The 23,072-nt window shown below is 36.0% G+C and overlaps 1 protein-coding gene across 2 annotated transcripts in view; it reads left to right on the forward strand.

The window, feature by feature from the left end:
* The window catches only part of FAR1 (fatty acyl-CoA reductase 1), a 64,356-nt gene extending 47,323 nt beyond the window's left edge, over nucleotides 1-17,033 (forward strand). For both annotated transcript variants that reach the window (XM_034932199.3, XM_034932197.3), the window contains exons 10-12: nucleotides 6,415-6,544; nucleotides 12,260-12,387; nucleotides 13,312-17,033. In XM_034932199.3, coding sequence (XP_034788090.1) covers nucleotides 6,415-6,544; nucleotides 12,260-12,387; nucleotides 13,312-13,474 — 421 coding nt within the window. In that variant the 3' untranslated portion in view covers nucleotides 13,475-17,033. The remainder of the gene's footprint in view (nucleotides 1-6,414; nucleotides 6,545-12,259; nucleotides 12,388-13,311) is intronic.
* The last annotated feature ends 6,039 nt before the right edge of the window (nucleotides 17,034-23,072 follow it).

Raw genomic sequence — 23,072 nt, forward strand, 5'->3', positions numbered from 1 at the left:
TAACTATGGATCACATCGTATTGGGTCGTTCATCCTCCAAAATTCCATAATATAGGAAATGTCCTACATCATGGTTGTCATTGTTATTATAAGCTGAAATTAAGCCCTTCTCTCCCCCTTAAAAACCTAGGGATGCGTTTGTATAGGGGATTAAGGGCAAAAGTTTTGCTTTAAATGGATGGTGCAGTTTTATGTGAAAAATATAGGATGCTTCTAGAAAATTACTTGAAATATCTCAGCTGCCCATTCAGCTTATAATATGGTTATTTCAGTTTTTGACTAATTATCCAGGTTGGGAATGGCATAGTTATGAAAAAAAAGTTAATAATAAACAGAAAACTTTGTTTTCTTATCGTTGTTATAGCTTTTCTTTCTTTTTTTTGTTGAAATCCCGCAAACTTAAAGATCTCCTACTGTCTTTACCACACAATTACAGTGGAATATGCTATTAAAATACTTAATTTTTTTAAACTACATTGGCATTACAGTGGAGTCGTTGATTGGAGAGTTCAGGATTTGAGTATTTTTGTATAAAGAAGATGCTGATCCCAGAACTTCCATCAACTACTCAAAAAATAAAAGTGAGGTAACTGCCAGTTACAGTGTATCAGGATCTGAGTTCCTCGTAGGTATTGTCTGTGGATTCACTTTTCCATGATGTTTCTAACCCTATATGTTAGCTAATTGAAATATGTGAGAGGTGTTGAACAACTTTAGAGCAGGTAAAGAAATATTTTCAGACTTTTCTAGAATGATCTGCAAAATGCAATACTTGCCATTGGAAGCATTCTTCATGGCTAAAAAGCAGATGTAAATTCATGAATGGTGGCAGTGCATGCTTTCTTTATATTAATAAGGTTGTTATAATTTAGGACAGAAAAGTAAAAACTGGGTCAAAAAAAAAACGGGTTAAATACATCACATTGCCTTACACAAAGAAAGAGGGCTTAGTAAAATTTTAAAAAAATAAGTGAATAGCTGGTTTACTAAATGCTTCAGAGCAGATGTTGCTGCATAACAAATCATCTCAAACTTAGAAGCTAAAAACAGCAACAGTCATTTTATTATTTCTTTCAATTATTTCTGTCAGGATCAGGAATTTGAGAAAGAATCCACTGGGCAGTTTTGGCTTGGAGTCTTTCATGTGTTTGTGATCAGATGAAAGAGGCCGGTGGGCAGAGAGGCAATGGAACAGCAAGGGGACTGATGTTACTCTTTGTCGTGTCATAAGGATCTCTCCATATAGCTCTTTGCAAGGATTAATGATAGCCTTAGGGGAATTAGACTTCTTATATAGCAGCTGATGGCTTCAAGGGGGAAGTCTTTTAGCAAGTAAGGTGGAGGCTGCGTTGCCTTTTCTGAGCTACCCATAGAAGTCATGCAGCATCACTTTTGCCTCATTCTTCTAGTTACAAGTGAGTCACAAATCTTCTTAAATTTTTTTTCATATGTTCATAATTTTATTTTGGTGCCTGACATAGCACATTTTAAAAAAATACTTCAAGTTCTAGGGTACGTGTGCACAACGTGCAGATTTGTTACATATGTATACTTGTGCCATGTTGGTGTGCTGCACCCATTAACTTGTCATTTACATTAGGTATTTCTCCTAATGGTATCCCTCCCCCCTCCCCCCACCCCACGACAGGCCCCCAGTGTGTGATATTCCCCACCCTGTGTCCAAGTAAGGGGATTTAGAAAGTGGTCAAGATGAAGGGTATTGTTGCCATCATTTTTGGAAAGTACAATCTGCTATAGTCAACCTTCTGGCCAAAACAATTCATATTTCTTCTACATGGAAGGGACAGTTGCTTCTTCCCCCCTCATCCTGCCTTCCCCCTCGCGCCTCCCCATCCCCACCACCGCCCCAGATCCCTGTGGCATCAGCTGGAAGCCAGGGTTTTGTCATCTAAATCTGGTCAGTTGGCGGATGAGGCTCTTTAGGAGTGATTTTGTCAGCATAGCTCCTCAAGTATAGTTCCTCAATAATTGATATGTGAACTAAAGCAACGAGTTACTGACTGCCCATACGCCCATCATAAATGATGGTAAGCATAGGATAATGGCTTTAGACAGTTTTATTCAAAAAGAGAGAAATTGGGAGGCACCCAGCAAACACTGGTCTATAACATTTCTGAATTCCCGTCAGATATGTGTTGATGATTTCTTGATAAGGAGCTCAGTCTTATTCTCTGGGAGTTCTCTGAGGTTCTTGCCTCTGCCCTCTGAGTCATCCTTCCTTTTGCATAAAAACTGGCCTGTGGGCTCTGTGTGCAGCCAAGTAGCCTTCTTATCCTGCTTCGTGCCCATGAAAGGTTAGGGGATCAGGGCAGGAACTGGAAAGCTTTTCTTGTAAATTAAGGCCATATAGTAAATATTTTAGGTTTAGCAGGACATGCGGTTTTTGTTGAAGCTACTCATCTTTGCTGTTAAAAATGAAAGCAGCCATAGACAATAGGCAAATGAATGAATATGACTGTGTCCCAGTAAAACTTTATTTACAAAAACAGGTGGTGGGCTGGATTTGGTATATAGGCTCTGGTTTGCTGACCCTTGATATAGCAGTCTCTTCATTTTTTTTTTCTTGTCTATCCCTTTACATGTAATCTGACATGATTGCTTAAAAACTGTGTGAGTTTCCGGTGTATCTGTTTTCAAGGAATCCAGCCTATTAGACGAAAGCCATACCCATAAGTCTCTTTGACACAAACCCTTCTCTATCTTGGGTCCCCTGTGAGGTTGCTATGGGACAGCACTTTTAGATCTTAAATCCTTGCCTCTTAGATCCTGCCTTTTGAACAATAAGAGTTTCTGTTACACATTTCTTTAAGATCTGGAGAGTGCCTTTTGTCTGTCTGAAAGTTCTAGAAGGCACTGCCTAGGTCTTTCTAAAGTCTTAGCAAAGGATTCATCTTCCCCTACCCTGCTATGCTCAGAAACTGTTTCTTAAAGAATTCCTGGCTGACATTTTACATTTCCTCCAAATTCCACTCAAATAGTTCATTTTTTTAAGATCATCTTTGTCCTCTTTTGCCCTCTTTCAGCAAATTTCAGCTAGATCATTGAGTTTATTAGTACACTTTCTATATTCCATATAACCAGAGGTGACAGTTTGTTGTCCTCACTTCAAGCCCTCACCAACAGCTTTCTTAAAACCCTTTAAGGCTTCCATTAATAATGTTTTCCTGGTCCTTTCACATTTCACTACTGATCACCTCACAGGCCTTAGAGATTTTGTTTACCACTTGACCCTGAAGCCAATACCACGTTTTAGGTTTTTATTATAGCAGCCCCTCCCAGTGTTGAGATCTGTGTTGAGATTTGTTAATCTGTTTTACATAACAACTCACCTCAAACTTACTGTCTTAAAGCAATCATTTTATTTGTGTGTCACAATATCTGTGGGTCAGGAATTCTAGAAGGGTTAGCTTGATGGTAATGGCTCAGGATCTTTCAAATGATTGTAGTCAGACAGGGACTGGAGGAACTTTGCTGTGGAGGGAGTGGTAAAGGGGGGAGGGGGACAGAGTAGCTGAGGTGGCTGGGCATCTCTCTCTCTCCAGTAGTGTCAGACCCTCTCCATGTGGCCTCTCCATATGGACTAGTTTGAGCTTCCTCGCAGTATGGCAGCCTCAGGGGGAGTTGGACAGCATACACAGTGACTGAAGGCTTCAAGGGTGAGTATTCAGTGAGCAAGACAGAAAGCTCTACACCTTTCTGACCTAGCCTCGGAAGTCACATCATGTCACTTCCACCTCATTCTGTTGGTTCTAAGTTATTTTCAACTCTCATTGAGAAGACAGTCAAGGTGACATTGTATTGTAGGTGGGCATGTAGGATGGAGATAATATCATAGGCACCTTTGGAAATTAATATCTTTCCTAAATAGGAAATGTTAAGGAAACAGTCTTCTTACCTGAGGTTTGTGCTGTGTGAGGCTTTGTAAGTATCAAAGCAGGACAGATCCTTGACCTCCGGGAGCTTATAATCTGAATGCAACAAGGAATATAAAGGTTTTTTTACTTGACAATTTTGTAAATGTTAAATACAAAGTCTTATAATTTATAATATTTCATTTGTTCAGAAATTTATTGAGCACAGTAATAGACTTTACACCTTATATTGGGGCCTTACTATGATGCCTAATTCTACATTAAACTGATGTCAGTCATGTCATTCATTTCATCCAGTTTACTCGTTTACATAATAATTCTGAATGTGAGCTAGATAAGCATCTGACCTGACATTTTTTAAAAAATGGCTCCATGATCTTATGTTTTGGTTAACTAGCATAACTTTATCTAGCTTAACTTCTCTAAACCAGGTATCTATTTTTAATCTGTGTGCTTCTCAACTGGAGACATTTGACAACGTTTGCAGGTATTTTTAGTTATCACAACAGGGGGAGGGCTGCTACCAGCACCTAGAGGCCAGGGATGGTGACAAGCATCTTATAGCATGCAAGATAGCCCTCCACACGAAAGAATGATCAGACCCACAATATTTATAGTGCCAAGGTTGAGAAACCCTGGACTAGATAATCATTAAGATCTTGCCTTACTCTAAAGGATTGTGATTATTTTTTTAAGTTGCCATAATAAAGAATAAATACATATTCAGAACATACCTGGCAATGTAGTCATAAACATCTGTTCTAAGGTATGTTTAACCAAGGAGTGATGGTGCAAAGTTTTACATTTCTTATTCCCCAATAGTCTTCAATCCAGTATTTTTGTTGCATGATAAATATTCTATAAATTTCACAGACAAATATATGGCCTTTCAAATTTCTTCCCCCTCCCCAATTTTTTATTGCAATTATTTTTTGAATGGCTGAATTACTGATTGATGTTAGGGTGATTGTGTCACTTGAATGAATCTGAAGATAAGATTAGGTGGGAGAATTATCAGTGAACAAGAGTTAAGAAAAACTTTTTAATAAGGTATATATAGGAAAACCGTGTTAGCTGTGTGTGTGTGTGAGATTTAAGTATGCTAAACTGGCGTGATAGTATATATTGATGTAGTGACAAACTTGTTGTATCTTTTTGTTTAGAAAAAAATAATCACCTAATCTTTTCTAAGAGCAGCGTGTGTTTTTCCCCCAGATGCTTTTTATCTACAGAACTATCCCTGTCCAGAAATTGCCTTCGATGCTTGATAATTCGTTTTGTGTTTGAGATTTTATTTTGAAATTACTTTATTGGATGAAATATAGTTTTTGTTTACATAGTTTATATTGCTTCATTTTCTTCCAGTATTCTGGATTCAGAGTTTATTTCTAAATGTGTTGAATTGTGTTATCAGAAGTGCTTAGCTAATGATACTTTTTTGATTTTTTTCTCCTTATTTCTAATGTAATTTCCCTCCATGCCCCTCCCATTTCTAAAACCCCTAATTTTGAAACTGTCTAAACTATATGGTACATATAATCCTAATCGTTATTATAATATAAATGAAATCTTTAAAAAGTACTTCTCCAAAAATTCTTTTTCTGTTCACAGAAGTGGGGATTTTTTTGGTGTTTGTTTTGTTTCAGAAAGTTCTTTCTTCCTTTTCCCTACTTATAATAAATATTATTGTATAGATGTTACTGCTCAAGTTAGTGTTATGATATCAATGACTTACAGTGAGCCATGATATATAAAATGACAGATTTAAAGATTAAAGCTCCTTGTACTTTTAAAAACAAAGAATCACAGTCTTTCTTTAAAGACACACTTTAAAAAGAGTGTCACACTCCTTTATTTCTGTAAGGATGAGTATTGGTGGGGTATGGAGAGGTGAGTGGATATCTATTTCAGATAGTTTTCAGCATGAGTCATTGATTTCACAGCACATCCAGATGATCAAGAGTGGTGCCAGTCATTGTTAAAGAAAAGTTGTTTTGTTTTTTTAAATGAATAGAGTTGACTATGTGGCAAACGAATATTTCTGTATTCTTTGCTTCAGCAGTGCTGAAGAGTTGGAATTATAAATATAACACAGTATGTTATTAATTCACAGGAAATCTTAGCAAATGCAGCTGTGAATTAAAATGTAGTTTAAGGAATAGAAAGCAAGGAAATATTAATTGAATCCATTCATTTGCTTAGTATTTTATGTAGAAAATTTAAGAGTATTGTATACCCTTTGAGAATTAATTCTGTATATCAGCAGAACTCCGTTTAGGTGGTATTAAATGCATTTGCTGCTGCTTTCAAAAAAAATTTATTTTCCTTTTGGATTTATAAATTGTTCATCCAAGATGCAGAAATAGTCTTATTCCCTGCTGATTTGGTACACTTAATGATTAAATGTTATAATTTTAATACTAATGTCTATATTATAGGGGGAAACTTGCACCCTGGGTGGTGATAGGATTTTTCCTAATCTGTACAAAATATGAATCTGTCCATTTTTCTTACAATACAGGATGATGAAAACAATAACTCGTCTTCACAAAGCTATGGTGTTTCTTGAATATTTCACAAGTAATTCTTGGGTTTGGAATACTGACAATGTCAATATGTTAATGAATCAACTAAACCCTGAAGATAAAAAGGCAAGCATTTTCTGTTTTATATTAGAAAATAAGTAGCATACTAATTACAGAACTATTAGCAACCTGAGAAATATTTTCCACAGCTATTATGCAACAAGTAAGCCATTATTTATAGTCTCTCATAAAGCTTTAGTCATAATTGTTAGTGGTGAAATAAAATTGCTGTATCTTAACATTTCTAGTGTGAGTATTTTAGAGTGGCAAAGGTATTTTCAAAGCATGATTGAAATGTTGATTCTTTTTTTCCCTTAATGTTGGTTTCAGAGAGAATTTTATCTTTATGTGTTTTTCTTTCAAACACTTTGTTTTCTCTTGAGTTTTGAGAAAAAGCTTCTCTAAGAAATTGTTTTTTATAAACTCTTTTACTTTTTGTTTCCACATTTTGCCCTTTGTTACTTTGGAACTTAAATTCTTTGTGTATGTTCTTTTTGAGCTTACTCTAGATGTTTTAACATGTATATCTAACACAGACTAAGTTAAGCAATATTTTTAGCCTCCTTCTTAATAATAATAATATTTAGAACCTTAAAATGTTTTAGTTGTGATTACCACTCCCACTCACTTAAAATGGTTGTATTACTACATTACTTCAGTTCTCTAATTTTTTTTTTCTTTTTTTTTTTGAGAGAGAGTTTCGTTCTGTGCCCAGGCTGGAGTGCAATGGCACAATCTTGGCTCACTGCAACCTCTGCCTCCCGGGTTCAAGCGATTCTCCTGCCTCAGCCTCCCAAGTAGCTGGGATTACAGGCACATGCCACCACACCCAGCTAATTTTTGTATTTTTAGTAGAGACGGGGTTTCAGCATGTTAGCCAAGCTGCTGGTCTGGAACTCCTGACCTCAGGTGATCTGCCCACCTCAGCCTCCCCAAGTGCTGGGATTACAGGCGTGAGCCATCACACCCGGCACAGTTCTCTATTTAAACCCCATGTTGAGATACTCTTTTGTTCATTTAGTTTTTATTTAGATTTCTCCCTCCCTCTCTCTCTCTCTCTCTATATATATATATATAAAATATGTATATATGTATACCAATATCTGTGCTTTCAGATTTTCTCCTTATGATCTTCTTTCTGCCTGAAATATATTCAGCATACCTAGAATATGTTTTACTTGGGAATCTGTTTTGTAGTGAATTCTGAGTTTTTGATTGTCTGATATGTGTGTTGTTTCACCCTTGGTTTTGGAACATGATTTCAGCACGTTAAAGAACTTTTTTGCTGGGCATAGTAGCTCATGCCTGTATCCCAATACTTTGGAGGCTGAGGTGGAAGAATGGCTCGAGGCCAGGAGTTCAAGACCAGCCTGGGCAATGTAGCGAGACCCATCTCCACAAAAATAAGAAAAAATGAGACAGGCATGGTGACATGTGCCTGTAGTCCTAGCTACTCAGGAGGCTGAGGTGGGAGGATCAGTTGAGCCCGGGAGGTCAAGGCTGCAGTGAGATGTGATCACGTCATTGCACTCCAGCTTGAACAATAGAGTGAGAGTCTCTCAAAAAAAAAAAAAAACCCCCAAAAAAAAACTTTTTTATTTATATTCTGTCTTACGTTTTTGCTGTTGAAAAGTCGGTAGTTGGCTCTTCCTTTATAGGTGATCTGTTATTCCTGGCTCGTCTTCCATTTTCTCTTTATGTTTGCCGCTTGGCAGTATCACTATGATAGTGGGTGTAATTTTGAAAAATTTACCTAGATTGCATTGGGCTTTCTGAATCTGAGGTTTGGTGTCTTTAAGCAATTCAGAGAAATACTTAGCCAGTGTTTCTTCAAATATTGCCTCTTCACTATTCTTATATCGTCTTCCAAAATTCCTAGTGTATGTTAGATTATTCTGTTCTCCAAATCTTTTAACGTTAATTTCATATTTTGTATCAGTGTTTCTGGGCTAAACTCTAGATAATTTAAGATTCTGTGACAGTCTGCCATCTGTGTCTAAAACTATCCAATTGAATTTAGAGTTTTATTGTTTTATTTTCAGTTTCAGAAAGTATAATTTTTCAGATCTTATAAATGTTTCTTAAACACTCTCTAGAATTTTTTCTTGAAACATATTAAATATAATTGTTTTACATTCTGCTTCTGATAATTTAAACTTCCAGATGATTTGCAGCATCTGATTCTGCCATCTATTACTTGAGCTAGGTCTCACCCATGGCACCTAATTTTTTTAAAAAATATTTGTTTGACTATAAATTTATATTCTTTGAGGATTTCTGTGAGAATTTTTTTGAAGCCGGGATTGAAATTGCAGTTTTCTGATAAGGATTTGCCTTTGCTTCTACCAGTAGCCTAGTTAATTAGCTAGCTGGCATTTATAAGCCAGGGCCCCTTTAAAATATCTGATTAGGTTTTTAGCACAACTCAGATTAATGTAGGCCTTAAATAGACAGTAGAGGCCGGGCGTGGTGGCTCACACCTGTAATCCCAGCACTTTGGGAGGCCAGTGCTGGGATAACTTGAGCTCAGGAGTTCAAGACCAGCCTGGGCAACAAAGTGAGACCCTCTCTCTACAGAAAAAAAAAAGAAAAATTAGCCAGGCGTGGTGGCGCATGCCTGTAGTCCCAACTACTTGGGAGGCTGAGGTGGGAGGATGGATTGAGCCTAGGAGGCAGAGGTTGCAGGGAGCCGAGATTGTGTCACTGCACTCCAGCCTGGGTGACAGAACGAGACTCTGCCTCAAAAAAAAAAAAAAAGACTGTAGATTTGGGTCATTACAGTTTCTCAAGAGTTTCTTTTTTCATCCAGTGCCAGCTTCCTTTCTCTTCCCACTTATTTTTTTATTTTCATAATGTTTTATTTAACCTAATATATAATCAAAAATATTGTTTGAACATATCAAAAACCTAAAAATTATTTAAAGGATATTACTTTCTGTTTTTTCATACTGAGCCTTCAAAACCCAGAGTGCATTTTATACTCCACTGCATGTGTCAGTTTGGACTAGCCATATTAAAAGTGCCCAAGAGGCACAGGTGGGTACAGAAACAGAAGCCTGTACTGCCTGCAGAACCATGAGCCAGTTAAACCTTTTTATCTTTACAAATTACCCATTCTCAGGTAGTTCTTTGTAGGGTTGCGAGAATGGACTAATGCACCTAATCACTACCTCCTCTGTCTTCCCAGAGGGAACAACTCTTGAATTCTAGCACTAAATATTAGTTTTACCTATTTTTGACTTTATATAAATGGTATTATACAGTATTTTTTCATTCTTCTGTTGATAGACATTTGAGTTATTTCCAGTTTCTGGCTATTAGGAATAATTATCCTATGAACATTCTTTATGTCTATATGTACACATTTGTGTAGGGTATATACCTAGAAATAGGATAGCATAGGGCATTCATATGTTCAGTTTAGCAGGTAATGGCAGTTTTCCAAAGTGGTTGTATCAGTTTACATTCCAGAGGACAGTGTATGAGAGTTCCTGTTAATCCACATCCTCCATAACACTTGGCCTTTTAATTTTGATTTTCAATTTTAGCCACTTAGGTGATATATAGTGGTATAACAAAATGATTTTAGTATACATTACCTAGTACATAAAATGTTTATTTAAAAATAGTAAAAAAAAAAAAAAAAAGTAATCCTATTGGAAAATAGATTAGAGAGATGAACAGTTTACAGAAAATGATTCCCAAGTATTTGAAAAGATACTCAGCTTTACTCAGTGGAAATGCAGACTAAAGTTAGACTGGGATATTATTTACTATTTATCAAATTTACAAAAATGCAGACTTGGACAATGTACTCTGGTGAGTTCCTGGACAAATCAGCATCCTTACACATTGCTGGTAGAACTATATGGTGTATGTTTCTCCATTCTTTTATTTTCAGTCATTTTGTATCTTATCTTTTAGATATGTCTTTTGTAAGCAGCATATAGTTAGTTGTAAGCAGCATATAGCTGTTAGTTTTTATTTTCAGTCTGACAATTTTTGACCTTTAATTGGAGAACTTAACCCCTATGTAATTCCTATCATTTTAGATTTAGTCTGACTAGTAGTGCTTTGTATTTGTCACTCTGGTTTTAAGTTCTTTTTTCTTTTTTTTTGGCCGCCCTTTAGATTATGTTTTGAATAATTTAATATTTTCCCATGTATATGTGTTGCATAGAATTATGTTCCTTTTTGGTTTAGTAGGTTACTCTAGAGATTACAATGTCCTTTAATTTAGCAAGGTCTAATATAAGTTGATACTTTTATCCTTCTCTGATAGTGAAGGATCAGCATGTATCTGTTATTGTTGTTATTAGGTTGGTGCAAAAGTAATTGCGGTTTTGGCCATAATGCATGTTTTAATTCTATATATATATTAAGCCACACAAGCCAGTATTTTTATTGCAGCTTATGCAATAAATATTCATACAGATTTACCAGCGTAACTGTCCTTTTATTGCTCTTTATTTCTTCCTCCATCCCCAGACATAAATCTAGAATCATTCTCCTGCCTAAAGAATATCCTTAAGTTTACTTTCTCTAACATGGGTTTTCTGCTGATGTCAGATTGTCTCAGGTTTTATTCTCTGGAAATATCTTTATTTCACCTTTATTTTTCAAGGATATTTACACTGGCATAGAGTTTTATTTAGGACTTATTTTCATTGAGTACTTGGAAAACATCTCTGTCTTTTGGCTTTCATTGCTTCTGTTGAGAAGTCAACTTACAGTCTAATAGTTGTTCTTTTGGAGGTAATCTATAGGACCTTTTTCTGACTCTCATATGCCTAGATGTGTGTGGGGGCAGGGATGGGGGGAGTGGGAGTTGTATTTGTGTTTTGAATTCGTGACTTGGTTTCTCATTTTTGGAAAATTTCCAGGCATTGTCTTCTCACATACTGCTTCTCTTCCTTTTTTTTTTTTTTTAAAATAACTGTTCTTATGGGATTCCCAATAACATACACATATACCTTCTCAAAATGTTTCCTAAGTCTTCATTTTAATGCAGAGTTACTGCATTTTTATATTTTACTGAATTTTTTATAGTAGCTTTCCCTTCCTAGAATTGGCTATTTTTAGATAAGTGATGGTATATACTGAATAATATCTTTGTAACTCCAAAAAATTATCTTCTTATATGCTAAGGAGCACTGAGCAATGCATAGCCCTCTTACTTTGCCATAACATTTCTGAAGGCTTTCTTTTCTGGATTTACCTATCCTTCTCATCAAATAATCTAATTACTGTTATCCAAACTCCTTAGCCAGCCTTCATAACATATCTTGATGTCAGAGATGTTGTTTTCATAACACCTCTTGATGTCAGAAGTATTCTCCAGGAAAATTAGTCTGTTCAGTAGGCATGATGTACAGGAAGAGAGAAGAGACTACAGATAGAAAGGAACTGGAAATGTATCAGTACGTGCATAAAGTAGTGAGGAATACATAGATCTATGTGGACAATATAATTCTGTCTTTTTTTTTCTTTGTTTAGCAAAATGGTACAGGCTTTTTTCTTCTTATATTTAACCTACTTCTCTTTAAATGCTGACATTAGTTTCCAGATTATCTTCTCAAATGTTTCCATGTTTAATGGATGGTATGAACTAGGAATACAAACTTTTCAGTGACTAGCGGTAAGATTTCAGAAGTTAATTCTGTATTTAAGAATTTTGTAATTATGTCACTTGGAACTGGCCTTTAGAAAAAGTGTGAATTTCTGACTGGTTGTGAGAAAAATTAGTCAAGAAAATAATCAGTAATTTTTTTGTTAACGTAGACCTTCAATATTGATGTACGGCAGTTACATTGGGCAGAATATATAGAGAACTACTGCTTGGGAACTAAGAAGTACGTATTGAATGAAGAAATGTCTGGCCTCCCTGCAGCCAGAAAACATCTGAACAAGTGAGTTTGATGCATGGATTTGATTGCTGCTTGTCTTCCTTATGAAATATTCCACAATTTTTTTGGTAAACTGGTATATTTGCTATATCTATCATTCAAAGATGCAGATAATTTTTAATGGTAATCTATTTGTAGTGCTTTTTAATATGATTTTTATGACACTTTTTAAGACTTTCACATTATTATCCCTCTCATGCCTCATAACTCTGTGCGACTTTGCAGGGCAGCCAGTTCTATAGATGAGGAAATTGAGGCTTAGGAAAGTTATATTTGCCTAAGCCATATTGTATTGAGTGGCAAAGCAAACTAGAATATTGATCTTTGACTCCATATTCGAAGCTCTTTTCTCTACATCATTTTTCTTACATTGCCGTCCTATCTTGCACTGCCTGCTGAAGTCAGTATAATTTATGTAACATTATTACATCTCTAAAGGTTTGTATTTCTTTCAAACACCATCAGAAACATCAAAATTTTTTGAAACATGAGCTGAAACATGAGAGAAACATATTGTTACTCTTTGAGAAAAGGGAGGATCCTCCTTTATCAAGTTAATGCCATGTTTTATGCTTGGATAAGGGCTTGTCCACTTGGCCTTTGATCTTGTGACTGTCAGCTGTAACTGAAAGAGTAAGTTACTTGTCTGACAACTTGTAAGCAACTAAAGATGTCAAAAAAAAAAGTTTGCTCTATTTTGTCTGTACTGTGATGTATGTAATGAATGAACCTTTTTAGATTAGATGGGAAGCTCTAGAAATTCAAGGTACATATCTGTTTTACCTACAGTATACTTAATGCCTATCATAAGTTTCAAATTAATATGGATTTGAGCTTTCATTAAAAACTCAGTATTAATTAGCTGCCATCTAACAATATTTTTTTCTAGAAAATACTGTCTAAGATATCTCTTGATTTGCTTTCCAGGTTGCGGAATATACGTTATGGTTTTAATACTATCCTTGTGATCCTCATCTGGCGCATTTTTATTGCAAGATCACAAATGGCAAGAAATATCTGGTACTTTGTGGTTAGTCTGTGTTACAAGTTTCTGTCATACTTCCGAGCATCCAGCACTATGAGATACTGAAGACCAAGGATTCAGCATTAGAACATCTATACATATGGTGATCTAAATGTACAAAATGTAAAATGTATAAGTCATCTCACTTTTTGTCAAGACATTAAACCATCTTAGATCGGAGTGTGAAGTAAATTATGGTATATTTTATGTAACATTTTAATGTTTATGCTCATAAAACTTAGTGAACACACTGTGTTATGCCAGCTCAAATCTACAGTAGCCACCAGAACCATGACTTAATCTTTTGAGCCCTAGAAGAAAGGGGTGTGCTGAGGACAAGAGTGGGGAAATAGGAACGCTGACCAGTATAACTGTGCAATTCTGGAACATATTAATTAAAATATGCCTTAACATATAGTGAATTTCTAATTCTAATGTTCAGTGCAATGGAAGACATTTATTTGGACAGTAATACTAGCAAAGTTGGTAGATATTTGATTCTTCATTTTTTGTTTTTTTCATTAGTTGAAGTGGGTTTTAGTTTTGTTAAAATTATAACCAACCTATTTTCACATCATTCTGTAAGTTAAATGATATCAAACATGAAAGAGATGTTCTCATTTTTCTTTTTCTGATTAAATGTCTGATGCATATCATTTTTCTATAAGTAATCAGTTGCTTTTAAAATCAGAAGGCTATATTATTCTGACCCTATTCGATCTAAATGGGTTTGAGAATCCATGTCAGCAACATACGTGTTTTTTGACAGAAAGTGAAAACAAATTCCGTAAAACTGTTAGTATCAAAAAGAATAGGAATACAGTTTTCTTTTCCACATTATGATCAAATAAAAATCTTGTGAGATTGTTTATGTTTTGAAGCAGGAGGATTTCTTGAGATTTGATGGAAGTGGGAGTTGGGAAGGATTCACCATACTTGTGTTCTCCTCCCTTTATAAATTTTATTCATAGGACTTTTAAAAGGCTTGTGCTGTCTTTCCAGTGAAAACTGAAAGTGCATTATTATGGAAGAATGTATTCGCAGGTAGTAATAGCATTAAAAAATATACTCGTGTGTAAACACATACTAATTTTGACCTTGAAAGATGAATTCCTTCAAGAAAAATAAAATAATGCTTAAGATAATGTGTACGAAATTAAATAAAGGACTTTATTTACATACTACATAAGGTAGCAAACTGTTGAATGAGTTTGAAGGTATCACTTATTTTTTATGCATGTGGTTTTAGCTTTAGAAAGAAATGCGTTATAGAAACAAGTAATAGCAAGAAAATTGATGTATATTTTAATGATACATTAAAATTCCCTTTTAATCATAATAGTTAACTCTACTTACTGTTTTAACATACATTTGATTTAACAAATTGTTCAGCATAACACTTCTAATTAAGTTGATCAAGTTGTACTGTATTAGATAATCAGCAGTGTATCTGGAGTATGTTTAAAGAGAACAGTTCGCAATACAAAAAGTTACATGGAGCTTTACATCTTAACTTTCTTTGTCAATTTAAATGCAATGTATAAAAAGTTTATTTTGCTATTGTGAAAAACTAAATGTAAAGGAAATCACCTACTTTCATGCAGGTGTATAATCTTGAAAAGGAAAAATGCTTCCATGTTGAAGCCAGATTTTCTGTAGTAAAACTTTTAAATATTATTTTAAAAGAAATATGTATATAAATATCTCTATATTCTTTGGAATGATACTAAAGTCTCTGGTCTAGGACCATACCTTATATAAAGGTATAAGAGACCATGACAATGTCTGAAAATGGAATAGATAATGATGCCTTTTATTTAAAGTGGCCCACATAATATACATTGAGTACTCCATCTCTGCAAATGTATTTCCATAGTGTGTTGAAAACATGCTAACATTTGTATGATTTTTATACTTCTGCCGAATAGACTTAGAATCAGATGAATTGTCTGTGTGTCTTGCAAAAGAGTTGGGGACAACTTGGGCAGGCCTATGAAGTGCATAGGGAGTGTATGTCTTCTGAATGGTTTTATTGTTCTTGTAATCTAGCTTAAAGAAATGTTAACTGGGAGGGTGCTGAGGCCACTCACTGCATTAATTTTGTGTGTTTAGAGTTCTGTTGTCAAAAGAAAACTAATGAATAAATTAGTTTGTCATTCTAGAATTTAAAGTTCTAAGATTAGTATAAGGAGTATATAGATTGTTAATCCCCACCAGCTAGACTTTGAACTTAAGTCAGACTTAAAGATTTGAGAAATTATTTGTGTCATTTACTAGACGTGATTTTTAGTTCTGTTTGATTATATTTCCTACACAAACTTCTTATTTAACAGGATAGCCTACTAAATTAAATGTTTCTTATTTCACTTAACTCATTTGATTAAACTGTATTCTAAAACATTTGGGGTTTTTTCCCCCTATTCAGTTTTAATCTTGGAATATGCATTTGTAAATTGTGATGTCATTGAGACTATATTTATATTTGACTTGGCAACATTAACATGTCCTAAGACTTAGTGCAGAGAAGCTTGGCAGTACGTTCTTTGACTTAAGGATGGCATAAAATAATCATTTTTGAACCTGTGTAATAAAGCTTGAAAGCAGGGAAAAGAATTTCCTTTTCCCCCTTTTTTGTGTTGTCTGTAGGAATTAACTTGGGATTGTTTTGTGGGTTTTTGTTTGTTTTAAATGTAAATTGAGAATCTTTTATAAGAAATAAAAGCATTATTGGGTGCCTTTGTTTGTAAACCAAAAAGTAATAAATGAATCCCTATATTTCCATTATAGTATTTATTGTATTTTTATGTTCTGAAAATTACCCATGGAACAATATGCTTAGGATTACAGGAAGCAGTCCTTACTTACACTTCTTGTCTGTTTTAGGTGTACTTGTTAATTCTTATGTCCTAGTTTTATTTAATTCTGAGTTGCTTACACAGCATTTTAGGGAAAGCATACAGGCAGGATGACACTTTGTGTTAAAGTGTTATTTTTATGTATTACCTGGAATGAGGCAGGTTTTTTTCTGTTTTCTAAAAAGAGTAACCAAGATACCTCCAGGGTGTCATTAGGTTCCAGCTGCTCTCCTCCACATTGAATGATATCTTGTTAATTTATAGGCACATTTGTGGTAATTTATATGTCTATAGAGTAAGTATAAGAGATAATTCATTAGTAATAGGAATTAACTGACCCCTTTTGGACGGGGGAGAGCATCAGGCTGGGGTCAGGTAAGTGTAAATGGCCTTCTGAGCATGCTCTTCTAGGCTGACTCCCAGCCCTGACTTGAAACCATTAGCGCTAACTTGCTCTGTTTTGAGAAAAACTTTCCAAACTTTTGCATGAGAAACTAGAAAAAGGAATGTATGCCACGTAACTGGATTACAGAAATGAGTTAATAGTCTCTGTGATTAAAAAAAATGAAATATTTTCTTATTGAATTAATATTTTTGTCTTGAAGCATTTTCTAGTGATAGAATGTATTTGTCTTTTTTCCTGGTGGTACCCTCTTAGCATATATCTTTGCTATCCTTAAGATCCTAAACAAATCATCTTTGTCAGTTAAGTATAGTTGCGCAAAAATTGTTAAATCCTTTGTCTTTATTAAAGAAAAATTTGAGTAACATTAAGTTTGATGTGCTCCTTTGCAAGTTGATGTCTCTAAAATTCATTTATTTAGAAAAACATGAAGTGGTAAGTATAAGTTTAATGTCTTTACCGTGGGCCTGAACTCAGAGAAATAAGGATATAATTGTTTTTTGGCCTGAGATCACAGATGATAGCTATGATACCTGTAATTTTATACAAGGGGGAAGGGAGACAATCAAGATTTTTCTGAATTCATTTGTTTAAAACAAAGTTAACATTCCTAGTTATTGTCTTCAAAATACTTTTCTCTTCTAGACATTTAATTTTCATTTTTAAAGTTCCATGAAGTTGAATTAGGTGTCTTCCGAAGATGCTTTGGAGGCAGAATTCCTTTATTTTCTGCGGTTGTACAGTAAACCTAATTCTTTCTCTCTCATATAAATCTAGAGAGCTTCCTTTCACTTGTTTTGAGCAAGGTGTAACTAGAAAGTGTTAGGTTGAGCCGTATAAAAATGCTAATATGTCTTTGACCTGTAAGAAATTTCATATGGCTCAGTCTAGTATTATAGCTGCCTTTTTTTCTTTTGTTTTCTAACAAACACACTTGAACCTAAACAGATGGGTGTAGCTTTATTAAAGTAGTCATCCAGATTGTTTATCAGTATTTAGTTGTTTGACATTTAATGCCTAACTTTCTGCTTTCTGCTTTATGTCACATCTTTAACAGGTTCTTGTCATTTCCCCTAACTTCTGCCAAGTTGGTTGTTGGTTTCTTGAGAGCGAAACCAGCATTGCACATTTTATGTTATAAAAACAACACTAATAACATTTGTTAAGTTCTTACAATGTGCCAAGCACTACTATAAGCATTTTACATGTAATAACCCACTTATGCCCTCTGTGTTTGTAAGTGTGATAACTAAGGTGTATGATGTTAATAAAGTACCCCAGGTTACACTGCTAGTAGCAGAGCCGAGACTTGAACTCAGACTAGTTCCAAAGCCCACTCTCCAGTCCATTATACTGTACTGTCTTTCACCATAGGAATACAGATATTTCTGGACTATTCAGAGGTTACCTGACTTGTACTAAATGTCTTTGCTGACTTCATTTCAAAAACCCAGCATTCATCCATTCAACAAATTTTGAGTGCCTCTTATGATGTAGGCACTGTGTCTTATATTGCAATTATTGCAATTATCTATCACATACCAAACTAAGCTGCTCAGTGGCCCAGTCCTGAATATGACACACTGCCTTCCCTTAGAATTTTGTGATTTGATACAGATAAATAAGCAGATAATTTTAATATGTAATGACAGGTAAGAACAAAATACTAAGAGCACAGAGCGATTTCTTGCTTATTTCAAGAAAGCTCATACAAACTACTTTTGAATTATGGTTTTATGTCAGATTGGTGGGATGCTCGGGTAGGGAAGCATCCAGGTTTCACGAAGAGCATTTGCAAAGGCTGGGAGGTATAAGGAACCGAGAGGAAATGTTTTGGTGCTAAAGGAGAGGATGGCTAAAGAAAGATGAGGCTGTAGAGATTGCTGGGCCATCTGAGGGCCTTCAGACGCTCAGAATGCACTATAGGCTGTGGAATGGCTATTGCAAAAACACTAAGAAGGTTTTCCTAGCCAAAGCACATCTGTTACTGGAAAAGGGGTCCCAATCCAGACCCCAAGAGAGGGTTCTTGAATCTCGTACAAGAAAGAATTCTTGGTGAATCCATAAAGTGAAAGCAAGTTTATTAGGAATGAAGAATGGCTACTCCATAGGTAGAGCTGCCCCAAGGGCTGCTGGTTGCCCATTTTTATGGTTATTTCTTGATTATATGCTAAACAAAGAATGGATTATCCACGCCTCCCCTTTTTAGACCATATAGGTTAACTTCCTGATTTTGCCATGGCATTCGTAAACTGTCATGGCCCTGGTGGGATTGTAGCAGTGAGGATGACCAGAGGTCACTCGCATCACCATCTTCGTTTTGGTAGGTTTTAGCTGACTTCTTTACTGCAACCAGTTTTATCAGCAAGGTCTTTATGTCCTGTATCTTGTTCTGACCTCCTATCTCATCCTGTGAGTTAGAATGCCTAATTTGGGAATGCAGCCCAGCAGGTCTCAGCCTTATTTTACCCAGTCCCTATTCAAGATGGAGTTGCTCTGGTTCAGATGTCTCTGACATATCCAATTTCTCTTAAATATGAGTAGATTTTGTACTTTAAATGAACAGACTTTTAAATATATTTTCTAAATGAAAATTTAAGAGAAAAAAAATACTGGTATAGTGTCACTCGTTTTTTGAGAATACAGACCATATCAGTGTTTAAACAACCAGTCTCTGTTTTTCAGTTTTCTATGATTCTCAAAGTGCAATCCCCAGACCAGAGGAGTCAGCATGGGCATCACATGGGAATTCATTGGAAATGCAAATTTCGGACCCCACCCCAGATCTATTGAGTCAGAAACTGGGGTGGAGCTCAGCAATCTATTTTAACAAGTCCTCCAGGTATTTCTGATGCACACTAAGATTGGAGAACCACTGGTCTAAGAGTCAGTCTTCATGCCATACCAACACGATCTAAGTGGAATGCTTTTCTGGGGTTTTGGGACAGGGTCAAGTAAGCACCATTTAAAAATCAACGTTTAATGCCAGGCGCGGTGGCTCAAGCCTGTAATCCCAGCACTTTGGGAGGCCGAGGTGGGCGGATCATGAGGTCAGGAGTTTGAGACCAGCCTGGCCAACATGTTGAAACCCCATCTCTTCTAAAAATACAAAAAGATAACCAGGTATAGCGGCGCACACCTGTAATCCCAGCTACTTAGGAGGCTGAGGCAGGAGAATTGCTTGAATCCAGGAGGCAGAGGTTGCAGTGAGCTGAGACAGCACAACTGCACTTTAGCCTGGGTGACAGAGCGAGACTCCATCTCAAAAAAAAAAAAAAAATACAAAACGTGTACATAGAAAAAGGTCAACTGGCAAGAATAAGGCCAAAATATTAAAGAAGTTAGCGCTATATGGTGGTTATGAGCCCCTTGTTCTTTTAGTTTTCTGCAGTGACCCTGAATCATTTTTTAACCAAAGCAAAGTTTTTATTTTAAAGTAATGTAAGGATGAGTATGCTTGGATCTAGAAAAATAACAAAAGTGTAAAAAATGTCTTATCTCCAATAAAAGGTGAGGGTTCATTCATTCTGAATTTTTAGCTTGAGACAATTTTTCTTGTGAGTCGGGAACAACAATTTACTAGGCTGCTATGTCCCTTGAAATTGTCCAGGTTTTTTTTGTTGTGTGTTTGGTGGACTTGGTAAATACTTCCACCCTTACCAGTTTCTAACTTGGTCTTTCTCTGATGACCTTGCCAACCCCCGAATATACATCCTGTCCATATAATAAGTAATCACTCCTCCAGCTAGCTTAGTTTTCCTTTGTGATTCCCATTATAATGCTATGTTGGCATTCTCATTTATAAATCAAGTAACTGAGTTTACAGAGAATCAGCTCTCACAGAGACTGCTCAACTCATAGTAGACTGAGAAGGTATTTCTGGTCCTTAAAGCTGAGTTCTAGAGCCTGTGCTATGGGAACGTCTAACTACCATAGCATGGCACCAACAGTTGAAAGTATTGCTAATTTTCAAATGTCTTATTAGAAGAAATCTGAAAGAAGATTCTTTTGCCTTAACCTCTATGAAAACGGCCTAACCTACCCCATTACATTAAAAACACCAATTTACATTTTTTTCCTCTATTTGATGTATGAGCATTCTTACAGGGCAGGGCCTATTTTTTAAGGTACCTGGCACATAGAAGTTACTCAATGAATATTTCGTCTTAACTGTAGAATGAAGTTTGTCCTTCCATCAGTCACAGGATTCTTAAGCTTCCTGCTTATATATAAGATTTTGCAATCAACACTTTGCCAAGAAGGGTATAAAAGTTAACACCACTAACTCTTTTGTTGTTGGTCACCTAGAGATGTTAACGCAACATGTAATGCAAATACCCCATGTTAGAAACTCCACAGTTGACAAACTTTACTGTCTTTTATTCAATAAGCATTGATTAGCTGTTTGTGGTCCATTAATGTAAAATCATGCTAAGTGCTCTTTTCTAAATTGTTAACATCATAATCAAAGTACTAACAGATGCCTTTATACCTCCAGGATTTTTCTTTGAAGACATTTTTCCAAAGAGATCTAGTTGTCTAGATTGAGGGGCAACTTAATTTCTGGTTTATGGGTAGGTTTGATGACTCCGCTGAGCTCAGTAGTGCTGAAGTGGTTAGGAGGGTGGGCTGTGCATGTGACACCTGACAGAACACAGTAGATGGAACACTGCCCTGCCTATATCATCTGCCTTCTGCAATATGCCAGAATGCATCTTATAGATCTGCATGGATTTTTTTATTTTTCCCCCATCTGGTACAAGAGACAGTATGCAGTGCACTGTAAGAACTGCCTACCTTGCTCTGAGATTCACCAGACTTCAAGCCTTAGTTCCCTCAGTATTCAATATTGTTCTAACTCATACCGCATTATAAACACCCTTCTGCCTCTCATGTATTGTCAGATATACTTCACCTACAAGTACATTGTATATATCCATACTCTGTTAGTTTTACTAGACCACTAGATTCTGGGTTATCACAGAGTAAATGGATAGTTCTTAAGTAAATGTCAGTACTTGGGTCCTCGACTACTCAGAAATCCTCCTTGGCACTAGGTAGACATTAGTATCAAAAACACACACAAAAACCATCCTGTAGGAGGAAAATGGAAGAGCCCGTTAGAGCAGAAAGGAAATCTTTTTTTCACTTAGTGGAGAAAAATGCAAGGGGAAAATGTTGACTTTTAGGCATTCTAAAACTCCAGTTCACAGGCTTTTTTTACAAAGCCTGAGTATATTGTATAAACCTAGCTTCATCTCTTTGAAAGCCACTTATACTTGTTTGCCTACCCTGGTCTCATTTGCTATTCTTCTTTTTGTCACATAGTTCCTTGACTGATCCTGTCTGCTCGTGCCTTCCCCATCTCCCATTTGAAAGCTCCCTTGCCAGCTGTAATGAGCCTCCCAGGATCAGCTGGCATTCTTCTTCCAGGGGACTGGGCTCCTATAAGGTCCACATACAAGAAGAATGACACTTTTGGAAATAACCAAGCAGTTAAAGATTAGTGTTGAAAGGGATTCTTAAAAAGCATTGAATATTGCTAACTTGCTTTACCCTTGAAGAGTCAGTGGTAAAATTGGAGTCAGTATATATATATTATATATAATGTTAATATATATATCCTATTCCTTTTATGTCACATAACTCAGCAAAAAAAATTGCTGTCAGAGAATATTGGTTTGTGGGAGGAGACCTTTTCTGAAACGTAATAGTTTTTAAAAAGCAGAAAAGGTTTGTCAAACATTATGCTTATTTAATTCTTCTTTAATTCAGATGATTTCTCTGAGCTCACACTCTTCACATTATTGCTAGGGTTCTTGAAGAATCAGATCGTAAGTTTATAAAGCCCCAAACTGAAAATGCCATCTCATTGGATGATACCAATCACTTTGCAATCCACAAGCTCAGAGTTCATTCTAGCTAACCCCCAAACCAGGATCTGGCCAGGTCAAAATTACTGGCTAACTTTTTAAACATAGAGTTTCCCTGGACTGACCCCTGGAGTTTCTTTCTTTCTTTCTCTTTCTTTCTTTCTTTCTTTCTTTCTTTTCTTTCTTTCTTTCTTTTCTTTTCTTTTTTTTTTTTGAAACAGAGTCTCACTCTATCACCCAGACTGGAGGGCAGTGGCACGATCTCAGCTCACTGCAACCTCTGCCTCCTGGGTTCAAGCATTTCTCCTGCCTCCGCCTCCCAAGTAGCTGAGACTGCAGGCTAGCACCCCTGCACCTAGCTAATTGTATTTTTTCTAGAGATGGGGTTTCACCACTTTGACCATGATGGTCTCCAATGCCTGACCTCAAGTGATCCACCCACCTTGGCCTCCCAAAGTGCTGGGGTTACAGGTGTGAGCCACCATGCCCGGCCTGACCCCTAGAGTTTGTGATTAGAGAAAAGCCCAGGGATG

This window comes from Pan paniscus, chromosome 9 (genome assembly GCF_029289425.2).
Source record: "Pan paniscus chromosome 9, NHGRI_mPanPan1-v2.0_pri, whole genome shotgun sequence".
NCBI lineage: Eukaryota > Metazoa > Chordata > Mammalia > Primates > Hominidae > Pan > Pan paniscus.